The 17,120-nt window shown below is 42.1% G+C and overlaps 1 protein-coding gene across 1 annotated transcript in view; it reads right to left on the bottom strand.

Moving 5' to 3' along the window:
• Nucleotides 1–17,120, bottom strand: part of grin2aa (glutamate receptor, ionotropic, N-methyl D-aspartate 2A, a) — a 376,984-nt gene that overhangs the window by 9,010 nt on the left and 350,854 nt on the right. The window contains exon 11 of the mRNA XM_041206490.1: nt 9,714–9,952. Coding sequence (XP_041062424.1) covers nt 9,714–9,952 — 239 coding nt within the window. The remainder of the gene's footprint in view (nt 1–9,713; nt 9,953–17,120) is intronic.

Raw genomic sequence — 17,120 nt, 5'->3', positions numbered from 1 at the left:
CTGCCCTTCACCCATCACATGTGCTCATTGACTGACATTGGCTTCCAGTCTGGCAACACCGCAACTTTAAAATTTTCATCCTTGTTTTCGGATCTCTACTTCTATAACTCCTCCAGCTCTACTATCCTACAAGATCTTTGAGTTCTTCCAATTTTGCATTTCCGATTTTAATTGCTCTACCACTGGGGGCCGTGCATTCAGCTGCCTTGGCCCTAAGCTGCGGAATTCCTTCCTTAGACCTCTTTGTCTCTCTACCATTCTCTCCTCCTGTAAAACATTCCTAAAATCTACCTCTTTGACCAAGCTTTTGGTCACCCATCCTATGTGGCTTAGGATTTTGCTTGATAGCTCTACTTTGAAGTTCCTTGGGGAAACAGTCAAAGATGCTATATGAATGCAAGTTATTGTTGTTGTTGCCATCCATTACAATACAAACAGCTGTTCAGCAAGAACAAATGAGCATGAATTCGTTGGCTCAAAAGTAGTTCATTTATATTAAGAATTGCATAAATTGATTGTCTCAGCACAAGACTTTTAATTAATTGCCTCACATACTATCAGAAATCAAAGCTATTAGAATAGTTGAAATTTCATTCACGTTGTTTTTTATTCCTCAAGCTTTCATGACTATCCACTTAGAAAAATTGTGTGCAGGATGTGATTGAAATTACCAGATCAGTGATATTCCGCTTCTAGTGGTTCCATGTTGATATCATTATCAAATAATATTAGTGCTGCTAGCTACCAATTTGTCAGGAATATTACATTAAAAATTATCTTTTTAGCAAAGTACTTCATTCCAGCAATACATGCAATCAAAACTGTAGAATTTGTTTCAAGCTTTTGTGACATATTTGAGACTTTGAAAGGCTGAGACAAAAATTAGGAGCTATCAGAATAGGACATTGAAAACAATGTCTCAATGAAGTATATTGTTTCAAGCAAAATCCCACAAATTTCTCATTACAAACCAATAAATATTGTGTGGCATTTTTAAAATTCATTCAAAGGATGTGGACATCACTTGCAAGATCAAAAGTTATTGTCCATTCCAATTGCCTTTGAGAAGATGGTGGTGGGCTACTTTCTTCAACCAGTGCAGTCCATGTGGTGATTCTCATTTTACCTGCTCACAGCCATTTGATACAACTGGGTGGCTAAGCCATTTCAGAGAGTAGTTAAGAATCAACCACACTGCTGTGGGTCTGGAGTCACATGTAGGTAAAGACAGCAGATTTCCTTCCCTATAAAGGACTTTGGTGAACCAGACGGATTTTTACAACACTCCTTTACTTTCATGGTCACCATCACTGACATGAGCTTTTTATTCCAGATATATTTAATTAACTGAATTTAAATTCCCCAGCTGCCATGGTGGGATTTGAACTCATGTCTCAGGCATCTGAATTACTAATCCAACAACATAATAACTATACTATTCATGCCAGCATATTATCAAGAAAATATTTAAAAGATATTGGGCAGAATTTAATGAGGGTGGTGGGGGGCCCGTGCCAGCCACCAAAACTGGTGGCACACCCACCGACCTAAGCCCTGAGGGAATTAAATCCTAATTGGCAGTGGAAACACTGTCATCGAGGCTCCCAGCCCCATGGGGAACATTTAATTGTAGACTTCCCCCAGTAGGTTCGAAATCCCACCCCCGAGTCAGTTAGTCAGAGGCTGGCAACTCTCCATTACCAGTAGCACTACCAGGAGCAATAGCTGCTGCCGGTAATACACTTGGACCTTCACCAGAGATCTTCGTTGGCTACCTGGAGTAAGGCAAGTGAGGGTGGAGAGGGATTTACGGGGAGGGGGTCACCGGCAAGGATGTGGAGGGACGTTGGAAAAAAAGACAGGAGGGTGACTCTTAGCGGGTCACTTACTTCCCGATGCCAGGTTCCTCAATCAGACACAGAGTGCCTTTGAACGAGGGCCCCCACCCCCACTAGGCTGCAAGCGAACTCCCTCCATAAGGCTGAACTCCCCCACTCCCCTGCCCCACCACTGGGTTAATGCCAGCAGTGGCAGAATGAGGTCATTAAGTGGGCATTAATAGACTTCCCACCCTGGACTTAGTCGTTGGGAGCTTTTTGGGAGCAGCTGCTCACCCTTTCCACCCGATCAAACAGCACCTCCTCACCTCCACATTCATTGCTAGGTGTGGGGGCAGTGCATCAAATTCCGCATATTGCATCTTTAATTCTACATACATACAAAGCTATTCGCCAATCCCTTAGGGCTATCTAACCAACTGCGTGGTGAATCATCTCTTTTGAACTAAGCCCTGAATTTGAAAATCGTTATGGAGAATGTAATTCTTATATAAAGCTCAAGTCTTAAAGAAAGAAAGGCTTATATTTATATAGTGCCCTTTACAAGCTCAGAATATCCCAAGGCACTTTACAGCCAATGAGTTACTTTGGAAGAGTAGGGTTCTTGAGAGTCTTAAGTTAGTATTCATTTTTGTCAGTAAGCTCAAAATAAATGGATACTTTTGGTATCCATTCCAATTCATTGTGTGCTTTTCATTCACTAATAGAGGAAAACTAAGGTATTGTGTGGCAGGCTTCATATTGCACAATCCCTTTTCTGTTCCCCTCAAAGGTAATGTTAGAGGTAATCTACTGAAAGATAATTAAATTGTAAAATACAGATACTTCAGATAGAAGTAATTTCTTTCCATTGTGCCAGGGAAAATGCAAAAAGAAATGATATGTGTATGTACAAATTATTATTTTTTTTAAACTTTCTACGCAATATTTCATTCATGCTGGGACAAACAAAGTATTCTTCCAGTACTGGTATCTGTAACCCAACAACAAATCTCTGTGAAGGGGAGTTTGATCCATGACATTAACATGCTGTTGCTAAGAAGCTGCATCTACATAAATAATCATAATGGGACCACGGGCGGAATTTTACACTGGCAGGATTTTGGTGTCCCACCAAAGTCAATGGACTTTTGAACAGCTCGCCACATTTTACGGCCCCACTCCTGCCACCCCACAACTCTGACTGAAGTTTAAAGAGTTTCAAATGTTAACAAAATAAGTTGAAGGGGAATAGGAATGTGGATTTGAGCTGTCTATATTCCTGTACATGTGAATATTCGCTTTGGCAAAAATTAAATACTTGGGGCAGGATCTTCTAGTTGGCAAGTGGAGGTGGGGCCAGCTTGCTGATGTGTAAAATGACGTGGGGCAACATTGGGTGGAACTCCTGATGTCACCCCGCGTCATTTCCATTTCCAGGTCAGCGGAGGCACAGCCAGGTCAGCTGCGTACCCGCCGACCTGTCAACGGCCTATTGAAGCCATTAAAGAACTAACTAAAGTCATTAATGGACCTGCCCGTCCAACCTTAAAGTTGGCGGGCAGGCCGGGAGCCCTGGCGGACTTTGGAAAAAGCATGAAACCCCATCCACGGGCAGGATGAGGTTTCATGATGGTATTTAAATTTTTATTAGAGGTTTCAATAAAAGTTATGGACATGTCCCAACTCATGTGACAGTGTCACATGAGGGGACGTCAGGGAAATTTTTTTTATCATTTGTATTACAAATTTTAATTCTGAGCCTATCTCCCTGAGGCAGCACTTAGCCTCAGGAAGATCTACGCGCTCTTTCATGCGCATGCGCAAAAGAGCGCACACCCGGCAGAGGGAATCCCCTCCCCACCCCCGCCCACACAGGAAGCACATAGCGCTTCCGAGCAGATGTCATGCTGGGCGGGCCTTAATTGGTCCACCCACGTAAAATGGCGGCACACCCCCAATCAGGGGCGCCAATCGGTGGTGCACCTGCACACACCCGCTCCCGCACTTCCCCCCCAACGGGAGGAAAGTTTTTCCCTTGGAGTTTGAAACAATCAGAGATTGTGTGCACTTTTTCTTGAAGAACTGAGCATCCTGATATTTGCTCATCACTATGACCCAAAACTGATAGTAGTTAAAACTTCATTTGAGAACAAACTATTCTTTCTGTAGTGTTGTTAATCTTTGAGAGCATCTTTCACACTTATGCCTCAGGCATCATACTTAGACTGCCAGGCTTTAACGGCTCAAAAATATACAAATAATAGAGAGAAAGGTAGATGGTGCATCCTGGAGCCAGAAATTTACAAGTTCTTGCCAAATCCTTGGGTAGATTTGATGGGTCCAAGGGGGTGTCGCCCATCAGTTGCAGAATAGGTAGGGAATCCACTCAGTTCCACGCGGGCAGTCCAATGGAATTAAGTGTCCATCAGGCACTTAATTGGCCATCGTCTGGCCTTCCCCAGGATTGAGGACTCCAGGGGTGGAAGTCCTGTCCCCGAGATTTACCATTTAAACCCTGAGTCATCGCTAAATTGTGGTGGGCTTAGGGAGAATTGGTGTCAATTGTCTTGTTAATGAGCCTACTGACAGGTTGTCCACATCAGGTCCTTCCAACTCCCAACTTAACTGGCGAGGTTGCACCAACACCAGGAATCTGATGCAGGTACTTCTGCCGAAATTTCATCCTCCCACCTCCCTCACCACTATCATGCCCGCTCCCACGGTCACAATTAATTTCCACCCTTGTTTCATGCTGGTTTCTTCTTACTTGTAGCTGGAAAATTTTAAGTACCTTCTAATCTGCAAACTTCCCTCATCAGCAACATGTAATCTCCAATTGACCACAGGATTGTGTTTACTTACAGTAATTATGTCTGTGGCCTCAAGTGACAGGTCAGATAAACACAGTCCCACTGCACTGGAAGAAAACATACGGGCCCTCAGAGGCAGGTAAAGGGTCATGGGTGTGGGGAGTGGGAATGCTGGAGAAGTTCTTGCACAGGATTTCTTCCCACTTGATCATCATTCTCCCTTCTTACCCTTATCTCTTCGTACACACTCTGCATGACAAACTGCAGAAGCCTTGACCTGCCACTTCTGTTTAGATTCTTCCTTCACACTGAAACCCAATCCTCATTTTATTTCTGGTGCCAGGAATGTGGTGACCTCTGTGCCCTTTCAAGAACAGAAGACCAGCCTTCCTGCAGATGCACCTTCACTTGATCTAATCCTAGCCAACACAAATTGGGGCACCACATGCACTTTAGGAAGGTAGGCGAAAGGATGGGTGTTCACAGGAGCTAGGACATAGGGATAGCACCCCACAAGTGCCAGCTTGCCAGAGGTTGAGATTAAGAGAACAGACTGCTAAAGAAGGCACATAAGCACACACCAGAAAATGTTAGGTGCGCTGCTGCATTAAAGCCCAGAACATGGGCCAGAAACTTACCTATGTCAGGCGGGCTGGGTGGGAGCAGGTGCAGAGCCGATCGCCGTCCATGATTGTCTGCCGCCATTTATTAGGGCGGGCAAATTAAGGTCGGCTCAGCATGATGCACAGCCAGTGGTGCTCAGCGCTACCTGTGCGGGCGGTGGGGGAGGAGGGAAAGTCAGGGCTTGTGCTCTTTTGCGCATGGAGCTGCCTCAGGGGGATAAAGTTGATATTGAAATAATTAAATAAAGCACTAAAAAAGTTATCATGGGACATGTTTTTTTATTTCGGGAAATTTTTTTATTTATTTAATAAAACTTTCAGGAAAACTCATCCCGCCCATGGATGAGGTTTCCTGAAAAACGTGAAGGCACCTTGGGCTCTTTGCCTGCCAGCCAACCTTAAGGTCGGATGAGCTGCGCTGTTAATTAGCTTAACTAGTTTCCTAATGACCTTAATAGGCCTTTGACAGTTCAGTGGGCGTGCAGCCCCCTGTGGCGTGTGCCCGCCGAGCGAAAGATCTAAATGACGCGCAATGACTTCGGGACGCATGCCCAACATTATCTCGCGTCACTTTGCACGTTGCCATGTCAGGCCTGCCCCCACATGCCGACGGCAGTATTCTGGCCATGGAGGAGTCTGACTCTAAGCAGTGTTAAAGCATGGAGACCATTCTATCTAACATGGAGCGAGCGGTCAGCTCCATGAACACAACACAATGGAGCATCACATTACTCTTGTGCAGAGTTGTAGATGTGCTATATCCTAGGAGAGTGATCGTGGCTCCCTGAGAGAGGAACCTGCTGGCATTCCAGGTATCCACCATACCTGCTTCCCTACCAGCAAACTCCACCAGTGCCCTTGTTAGTGCCAAACAACGATCTGGACCAGACTACCCAGTTCAAGTTGAGAGCTGCAGTTTGCAGCTAAGCCCTCAAAGCTCAGAATCACCCACCATAGCCATCTGAAATGTTCTCAATAGCTCAGTCTCCCACCTCCCAAACTAGTCACCGGAGAAGCACCTCAGTGGCACACTAGGAAAGGTAAATAAGCACACAAGGCAAGCACTAAAGGGTTACAGAAGGGACATTCCTATGTACTCCTGCTGAATATCATACACAAATGGAATTGAGATATTGAATGTTTTATTCTGTACTTGGTGTGGGCGTTAATATGTGTATTGAAGGAAGCCCAGAAGGCTGCACTGAAGGGAAGCAATCGGATGGTAGTAGTAATGATGGTAATGATAGGGATTGTGAGACGGTTGGCATACTGGGAACAGGAGGGATGGTTAATGCGAACTGCTCTAGGATGAGCTGCGCTCTAAGGGCTCTGGCAGCTAAGGACACTTGTGGTCAATGTTGCTTTTTTGTTCTCCCTCTTTGTGCTACTTTTCCTTCTCCTTTATCTCCAGCAGTATGTCTTACTGCCCAGAAGGTGAATAAGAGCATTATATCAAGATTATGCAACATATAGTAAATAATGACAAAAATGAGTGCATTCTCAACGCTGTACATATAAATGTACGAAAATAACGGCAGGAGAAGACCTACTGGTCCACCCAGCCCTTCTAACACAGCTGTGAGTAATGTCTTGCGAATTGGATAGAGAGAACATAAGAACATATAAAATAGGAACAGGAGTCGACCATTCATGGCTGATCAGCTTGTGTTTCGAATTCCACGTTCCCATCTACCTCCAGTAACCTTTGATTCCCTTGCCTAACAAGAATCTATCTACCTCTGCCTTAAAAATATTCAATGGCCCTGCCTTCACCGCCTTCTGAGACAGAGAATTCCAAAGTTGCATAGCCCTCTGTGAGAAAAAAAATTCTCCTCATCTCTGTTCTAAAAGGGTGACCCTTAATTCTGAAACAGTGCCCCCTAGTTCTGGACTCACCCACAAGAGGAAACATTCTTTCCACATCCACCTTGTCAAGGCCATTCAGGATCTTGAATACTTTAATCAAGTCACCCCTCACTCTTCTAAACTCCAATGAAAACAAGCCCAGTCTGTCCAAACCTTCCTCATAAGACAACCCACTCATTCCAGGTCAATCTAGTAAACCTCCTTTGAACTGCCTTTAACGCATTTACGTCCTTACTTCAAGAAGGAGACCAAAACTGCACACAGTATTCGAAGTGCGGTCTCACCAATGCCCTGAAAACTGAAGCATAACATCCTCACTTTTATGTTCAACTCCTCTTGTAATAAAAGATAGCATGTCATTAGCCTTCTTAATTACTTGCTGTACCTGCATACGAACATTGTGTGACTAATGTACTAGAACACCTAGATCCCTCTGCATCCCAGAATTATGCAACCGTTCTCTACTTATGTAATACCCTTCTTTTTGTTCTTCCTGCCAAAGTGAACAACTTCACATTTTCCCACATTAAACTTCATTTGCTAGATCTTTGCCTACTCACTCAACCTATCTATATCCATCTGCAACCTCCTCATGTCCTTTTCACAACATACTTTCATACCTATCTTTGTGTCATCTGCAAATTTAGTTAGCATGCTTTCACTCCACTCACCAAAGTCATTGATGTAAATTGTAAAAAGTTGAGGCCCCAGCACAGACCCCTGTAGGACTCTACTCATCACATCCTGCCAATCTGAAAAAGACCCATTTATGCATACTCGCTGTTTTCTGCCAGCCAGCCTATCTTCTATCCATGCTAATATGCTACCCTCACACCATGTTCTTTCATTTTCCGTAATAAACTTTGATGTGACACCAGGAGAAGAATATTAGCGGTAGCCTCTAGGCATTTTGCGTCTTGATCTAGTTTACTGAGGCAGAACCAATGATAAAGTAACTATCTGCTATGAATATCGGAAGTCACTTCATTTAAAAATTAAACTGGGGAGATGTCAATTCTGTACACTATTTGCGGGCATGTATTACACCATGGAATGGACATCCAGGTTTACTGGAGGAAGTCATTATAAAATATGGAAAGGACACAGTAATATTATGGTAAGTAGATTTCAGCCATTTGTTTTTATTTTCTTCTGACACTTATATTCATATAAATCTTTGTGCTAATTGTTGTAAATTATTTATTTTTTGCCACAGAGGATAATTACACTTGCAACAACTTCACACAGCACTTCCATTCAACAGTGTTTAATCAGGGGCTTAAATGCTGTGCTGCTCTGTCATTGGGACTGCAGACTCATGTATGCACCTTGGATTTTTCCCCTTTAATTTTGTCTGTATATTTTTAACATCCTGACTCTTTTAGTCATGGTAATGTGTGTGAATGGGGCGAGATATCTTTTGAGAATTTCCGATGGTTTTTCAGATTTTTCATCACCCCTATGTTGACACTCTCTTTAACTGTACCCACGTCACGAAATTTCACTTCCCCAACTTGCTTCTCATTTCCATGTTCCCTAGACTTAGAGCCAGAATTGCACCTGATACCAAAGAGCTGACCTAGCGGTCTACCAAAATCAGCTAACAGGTATTCAGATCTGAACCAAAGCAAAAGAATAAATTTTAGGCCAATATTCCTACTGGTTTGTGTATCCGTGACAAGGGAGAATCAGTTTAGAATTAGTACCAGAATTGTAAAGGTGGGGTGGGGGAGGGAGAGCTGCTTAAAAATGTTTTTAGGTCAAAAGCGTTGTATGTGACATGTATTATCATACATAGGTATAGAAGCTCAATCAATCACAACAATTAAGTGATAGTTAAATAATAAAAGGTATTAAGAAAGAGAACAAAAATAGGATTTGAGTAGCTAGCTCTTTATATAAATAATACATATATACTATATATAGGAGTATGGTGAGAATGAATTGCGCAATCAATGACACTTACTTTCTATGTGCTCACTCTCTTTTTGCGTATTTTTTACACAGTGAATTTGTTATGATCTGGAGGGCACGGCCTTAAAGGATGGTGGAAACCGATTCAATAGAAACTTTCAAAAGGAACCTGGATTCTTACTTAAAAAGGAGTTATTTGCAGGGGAAAGAGCGAGGGAGTAAGACTAATTGCTTTGCTCTTTCAGAGACAAGGCACAGGCACAAATTGTCAAATTGTCTCCTTCTGTGCTGTGTGGTTCTAGGTGGGTGAATTGTTAATGTGGTATCAGGTTCTCAAATTATCCTGCCAATAGTCATATGGTGAAATTTATGGGTGGAAATTTAACTTTCAGCTGCAATGAACAGGAAAAGCAGTGAGGGATCAAGTGGTGGAAGAACTGCTGTTCTTTTTAATAGCGCAATTTTGCAAATTACTTTACTTTTAGTCTGTCAGCAGACTGCCTCAGCACTGAGTGTAATTTAACGGTAATATTTGAGATGAAGCCTAAAACTGGATACTTTTTAAAAGTATCGTATTTCATAAAATTAGGATTTAAATGCATGTAAAGGTAAGAAGAAAGATGCTTAAATAACTCATGTAGCAAAAATATTTAGTCAGGCTACAGTTTTTCTTTACTTACCCTGCTAATTGAGAAGAGTAGTCCTGGTTTCCCAGTACAGGTTCCCATGAAGCAGTGCCTCAGGCTCCAGTAAAACCAATGTTCCCACACGAAGGTGATCAGGCTTAGGGCCATAGCGGCAGCCAGCATGTAAAACACACCTGCCATGTTGTCAACATCCAACTGGCTGCTCATCACCTCATTCTTCTCATTGTGACAGATTCCAGTCAGCCACAAACTCTCCAGCTCTTCCATTTCACCTGCACATGAACCACAGATTTGTCCAGATTCAGAAATGTATAGTTATTCACAAAATGGTGTAAACACCAGTTACCTTCTCATCCCACTGACTTTGCTACAGCTCCTCATATACTTTTTTAGATTTAAGAGAAGAAACATAATTACCACAGATTCTGACCCTAGATTAGTAGAGAGAACACAGAATTGATTAAAGCATGTGAAAAAATGAAATTTCTAGTCCCAAATTTAACTCGGGATAGGAGTCAGGGGCTGAAGTGGGTGCACCGTGAGATTATAAATATGGGTGTGGAATATCAGGCCACAGAAAGCTATTTTTGTTAACCTATTCATCAGCCATTTATTACAAAGCACCTGTTCTCTATTTTACAATGGCAAACTTACACCTGCACAAAGATGATATTGAACATACCAATTTGGTAGAAAAATATTAACATGCTATGGGATTTATGCTGGCAAATATTAGCTTTTGAATTTTATGTAAAATTCCTTTATTCAGCCACTTAAACCTCTCTAAAATAAATGGGTTAACATGCATTAAAATAACAGAGAGGGATTCATTGGAATATGTAGAATGTTTATTCAGTGATATTTGGACAGTATCATTTCAAGGCCAAAAACTTATATGACGTAAATAGAACACAGTTAAATTAACAAAAATATAGAGATTATAGGAATTGGCACCAAATGATGCCACTAATGCTTGCACGGTATCATTACAAGTACACAAAGGGATGTGAGATTTGTGGTACTTGTTATACTGGTAAAATAGTTACTAGCAATAATTAACAGAATTCCAGTATATGCTTTTGATGGGTGCAACATATGATCCAAAACATTTTGTTTAGATTTAGCTGACAGAAAACTCATTTGCTCCATGTTTAAACCAGCTGTCAACTTATCCAATCAGTTAGCTAGTATATTAAACAGAATGTGGATTCTCAGTTCCATTTTGCTTCATATGCCTCAATACCCTTAGCCAGCAAAAATCTATTGATCGCAATCTTGAGATTTCTTTTAAATGCTTCAGGGTTGTGACAAGCTGGATTTATTGAGAACTTTAAAACCATTCTGAACTCTTCAAGGGTGCCTTTTAAGAATGTTCATGGGCAGAATTTTTCGCTCGGTGTGTGGGCATATGCATGACCCACTCGAGCATGAAATAGCGCATGATGACGTTGGGCAAGCGTACTGATGTCATCATGTACTCACGCAATATTTCAGTTGGCGGGCAAGCATGAGAGTCGGCAACATGCCCGCCGACAATCAAGGAGCCCATTAAGGCCATTAACATAGTAATCAATGTTGATTTTTTGTTGCCCATCCAACATTATGGTTGGCGGGCAGGTGAATCAGCCAGGCAGCCTTTGCCTTTTTGAGGAAACCTCATCCAAGGGCGGGATGAGTTTTCTGATATTAATTAAGAAAAAGATAAAAATGTTTGGACAGAATTTAAATCAGCCATATGTTCAGGTGACTGATCCTGATGCGTGGACATTTTTTTTGGCATTTGAAAATCTTTATTTATGGCTTTTGAATTCTTCAGCTCCCTGAGGCAGCTCTTTGCCGTCAGGGAGCTTTCTGTGAGTGGTCCCCCGCTGACTTCAGCGCTCGCCATCCTCCTGCCCCCATCCCAGCAGTGCTGAGCATTTCAGCGCCCCTTTCACACTGGCTGGCCGTTAATTGGCCAAGCCAGCATAAAATCGTGGCCAGGGGCCAATCGCAGGTGGTGGCCCATTTCCCAGCCGCTCCCTGGCCCACTGTGTCAGCGCACCAGAACTCAAAATCCCACCCCATATTATAATGAAACCACAAACAATATTGGGAAATGTGAAATGGAAAAAGTCAATCATGTGTGCAGTAGCTTTCCAAGACCAGTCAGGAAACATAAAAGACTAAGTCGTTCAAAAAATTGATTATCTGCATGAAGATCTGTAAGTAATTGAAAGACAATATTAACCTTAGTGTATCTTAACATTCATCACTGCTGACTCCTTAAGAAATGGCAATTCCTACAGAAACAAAGATGTGTAGTGATATATTCACTGAGTTTGATTTACCATCTGGCAGAGAAGATTTAGAAACATTACCCATTTAACTATATGTATTTCTTGCTAAGAGAAAGCAGAATTAAATTTGACAAGGAAAATCTCTTCATTTCAATCATTATTCTTAGCAGCAAGGATTCAAATAATGCTGTGAACAAAGAATGATGTTGGACCCTCAGTTTATGCAGGTTTGCAACTGCGATCTCCTATGTGCTAAGTTTATGAGCTCAGTTGTGCTCCTGTGGGCAGCCACCAAGTAGAGGCCAGATACTCCACAGGGGGAAGATAGACAAGAGTCTCTCCTACCTACTCTTGCATATGTCCAAGCTGTTATATCGATCCCAAGCCAGTTGGTGAAGTATGAAACTAGACACTAATAATTTTCTTGATAATGGGTTTACTCAGAGAAAGCAGCATTACTTATATCTGCTTAATACTTACTCACCCAGTGTCCCAGCAGTCTTTCTTTATAATTGCTCTAAATACTTAATTAGCAATGCCCTTCTTCTGCGTATCTTACCAATATAATTAACATGCCATTAACACAAACAACTGATTCCACAACGGTGTCACTGAGGTCTCGTCACTATTGAAGTCAATGGAAATCAAAAAAAATTGTGAGCTATGTAACATAGGTATCCGCATGATCGCAAAAAGTTAGAATTACCCACCAGCACCCCACACTCCACCTCCTAACATAACTACCCCATGAGTCAAGACAGGAGAAGTAAATTAAGAGATATTATACCCTTAACATGAGTCAATTAAAACATGTCTTTGAAGTGGAAACGCTTCCAAAGCACAGCAACTATCTAAAAGCTATAGGATAATCATTTACATTATTCGTAGTTAGACATCTCACTCAGGCAAAATCTTGCTTCATTAATGTCTCTATCTTTGAATTGGAATTGAAGAAAAAAATTTCAGAAGAAGGAGGAAAATCTCTTATTGGAAATTAGGGCCATACAAATGAATGGCACATAAAATTTATGCTTACAGCACACTCTTAATCAGAGTTTGACCTTCAGTGGAGTGGCTTTTACAAATCTCATTATGTTTTCATATTCTGGATTTGTCTAGTAGACTTGAGATGTATTGTGACACAGTTCAGTTGTCATAAACGATACCACAATGTTCACTTGACTTAATTCCAGCTATAGGATATCAATACAATAGTCAGTTAAGAAATGTGCAATGGTTATTAATTTGGTTTTTATTTCTAAGGAAACCTATCCAATGCTTTATGCTCAGTGAGTCACTATTATATCCAATCATGAGTACCATACATACCAATTTCTGTTATCCTGGAGTGAATTACAGGGTGTTCTTTACATATCTGACACCCTGATAGTCTTGCAATACTTTGAAAGGTTGATTATATATAATTGCCTAGTCATTAATCTGATTACCTGTGTACACCAATTTCACTATTAGTGCCAGTATGTGTCTAGACTTTGGGCAATCAGATTTAACTTTATGATGGCAATAGCTGATTTTTAACCTTGTGGCGCAAGCTCCCTCCGATGTTCTGGAATGATATGTTTTAGTTGAGCAGTTTCAGTGCACAAGAAGGACTTTAAAGCAAAGGTACTTTCAATGTACAGTAGTGGTAAGTCAGTCTCCATTAAAACACTCAGTGTAATCATCACAGGACATTGTGGCAATGCTCCACGGGAACGGCAGGAACTAAAGTTCAGTGTAGACATTCAGACACCTTTCTGCTCATTGACATTATCTCCAGAAAGCTGGAAAAGACACTCAATAGGTATTGCAATAATTTAGAAGGGAGCTTTCCAGATGATATACCTTCTGATTTAATATCTTGGATTCACATTATTCATATCTTTAATCTTCCTTGAAGATTAATCTAATTGAAATTGGAAAGTTTCCTTTTGTAGCTGTTTACCTTTCTCCCCTCTGTGGCTGTTGATTCTAGATCCTCCAATGGGGCAGTCTTGAAAAATGGACCAAAATCACACAGGAGTATTCCAACACAACTATTTGACGGTGAACTCACTCAGCCAAGCACTTTCTTACTTACCTGCTGTTTTCCCAGCCTGGTCCTGCAGCCTTCAGTCAAATTTGTCTATTTAAAGCTGACTCTCACTTCCAAGCAGCCCGAGCACAGTACACCTGCTTTTGCACAGGATTTGTGCTGGAGATGTGCTAATGGACAGCTAAATGAACTGACCGTGTACAATCTGGTGAATTCAGTTCTACAGAGTATTGGTGGGTGTCATAACTTACACCACATAAATACACCAGAACTGGCTGTATGAAATCATGGGGTCATCATCTCCTAAAAAAGAAAGGTATACAAGATTGGCCTGGAATTATTTATCCTTCTAAGCCACACTGGCTGTCACTTAATAGGTTATTTTCACACAAATACTTCCCCATTTTATACCTGATTATTGATTCCATTAGTCATCTTATTATTGAAGTTAAGCTAATTTGTTAAATATGCCTCTATCATGCTTCTCATATATGGGAACCATATTTTCCTATTTCTGTTCTGCCAAAGACTTCTGAGTCTTTACTGCCTCTTTTAAAACACCTGTCAGCATCAAACCATTAAAGAGCATGGAGAGACAGAGAGATGAGAGACCATTAAAGAGAGCGGAGAAGCAGAGATGAGAGATGATTAAAGGGCACAGAGAGAGAGAGAGAGAGAGTGAGGCGAGAGACCATTAAAGAGCGTGAAGAGAGAGACAAGAGACCATTAAAGAGTGCACAGAGCAGCTGATTGGGGAGTCGGATTGTTGGTGAGTATTTCTAGACTTTAAAGTTAAAGTAAAAGTAAGCTCTTTAGTTTGCGTTTAGGTCTCTAGTCTTTTGTTCTCTTTTTCTTAAAAATAGCTGGTTAAGTACAGGATCGATACTGATATAGAAAAAAAATAAAGTGTAAAGAGTGGGGCTTCTTCAAGTGTAAAGAGCAAGGATACTAGAGTAATTAATTAAATAAAATATGATAGCGATGGCAAGACAGGTGATGTGTTGCTGCTGCAGCATGTGGATGCTGCTGACACCAAGGTGATCCAGGGCGATCACATCTATAGTAAGTGTTTGCAGCTTGAGGAATTTCGGATCTGAGTTGAGGAGCTGGAGTCTGAGCTACAGATATTGAGCCACATCAGGGAGGGGGTAAGTTACCTGGACACTTTGCTCCAGGAGGCAGTCACACTCCTCAGATTAGGTCATTCAAATTTGGTCTGTGATCAGGGACAGAAGGTTGTGACTACAGGTGAAGCAGGTATGGGGACCCAGGGAGTACCGTTCGAGGAGCCTCAGCCCCTGCAACTGTCCAAAACATACGAGGTTCTTGCAAGCTGTGTGCACAAGAGCGAGGACTGCAGGGAGAATGAGCAAACTGACCACAGCACCATGGTACAGGGAGCCATAAGACAAAGGAGCAGAAATTAGGCCATTCCGCCCATCGAGTCTGCTCCACTATTCAATCATGGCTGATAAGTTTCTCAACCCCATTCTACCACCTTCTCCCTGTAACCTTTGATCCCCTTACCAATCAAGAACCTACCTATCTCAGTCTTAAATACACTCAGTGACCTGGCCTCCACAGCCTTTTGTGGCAATGAATTCCATAGATTCACCACTTTCTGGCTAAAGATGTTTCTCCTCATCTCTGTTCTAAAAGGTCTTCCCTTTACTCTGAGGCTGTGCCCTCAGGTCCTAGTCTCTCCTACTAATGGAAACATCTTCCCCACGTCCACTCTATCCAGGCCTGTCAGTATTTTGTAAGTTTCAATCAGATCCCCCCTCATCCTTCTAATCTCCATTGAGTATAGACCCAGAGTCCTCAAACGTTCCTCATATGTTAAGCCTTTCATTCCTGGAATCATTCCTGGGAACCTCCTCTGGACCCTCTCCAGGGCCAGCACATCCTTCCTGAGATACAGGGCCCAAAATTGCTCACAATATTCTAAATGTGGTCTGACCAGAGCCTTATAAGGCCTCAGCAGCACATCCCTGCTTTTATATTCTAGTCCTCTCGAAATAAATGCCAACATTGCATTTGCCTTCCTAACTACCGACTCAACCTGCAAGTTAACCTTAAGAGAATCCTGGACTAGGACTCCCAAGTCCCTTTGCACTCCAGACTTCTGAATTCTCTTCCCATTTATAAAATGGTCTATGCCTCTATTCTTCCTACCAAAGTGCTGACCTCACACTTCCCCACGTTGTATTCCATCTGCCACTTCAAGTGTTGGCGGGGAGGGGAATAGGAACATTGTAGCAGTAGAGAACAGTATAATTAGGAGGGTAGATACTGTTCTTTGCAGCCATGAGCGTGAGTCCCGAAGGCTGTGTTGCCTGCCTGGTGCCAGGGTTAAGGACATCTCCTCAGGGCTGGAGAGGAAATTGGAGTGGGGGGGGGGGGGGGGCGCGGGGAGTGGGGAGATCCAGTTGTCACAGTGCTCATTGGTACCAATGACACTGATACGAATAGAAAGGAGGTTCTGCTGAAAGAATTTGAACAGTTAAGAGCTGGTTAAAAAGTAGAACCTCCAAGATAATAATCTTGGGATCACTACCTGAGTCACGAGCAAACTGGCATAGGATGAATAAAGTTAAGGAGTTAAATGCGTAGCTCAAAGATTGGTGTGGGAAGAATAGGTTTCAGTTCATGGGGCACGGGCACCTGTACTGGGGTAGAAGGGAGCTGTTCCAGTGGGATGGGCTTCACCTGAACCATGCTGGGACCAGTGTCCTGGCAAATCGAATAACTAGAGCGGTTGAGAGGGCTTTAAACTAAATAGAGGAGGAAAGGGTTCTAGAGTGGGGATGCATATGTTTACAAAGCAAAAGGATATAGCAGCATTGCAGGGCAGCTATTTAGGTAATGATACCCAAAATGTGATTGAATTTTTTGAGGAGGTCACCAGGTGTGTAGATGAAGGTAGTGCAGTTGATGTAGTTTATATGGATTTCAGCAAAGCCTTTGACAATCCCACATGGGAGACTTATAAAGTCGAAAACAACTGTCCTAAACTTAAATAAGGGTAATTACAAGGAATGAGGGCAGAGTTGGCTGGAGTGGACTGGGAAAAGATGGTTGGTGGATAATGGCAGAAGTTTAAGAAAATAGTTCATGACTCACAAC

Source organism: Carcharodon carcharias, chromosome 15 (genome assembly GCF_017639515.1).
Source record: "Carcharodon carcharias isolate sCarCar2 chromosome 15, sCarCar2.pri, whole genome shotgun sequence".
NCBI lineage: Eukaryota > Metazoa > Chordata > Chondrichthyes > Lamniformes > Lamnidae > Carcharodon > Carcharodon carcharias.
This window is presented reverse-complemented; position numbering and strand designations above follow the sequence as displayed.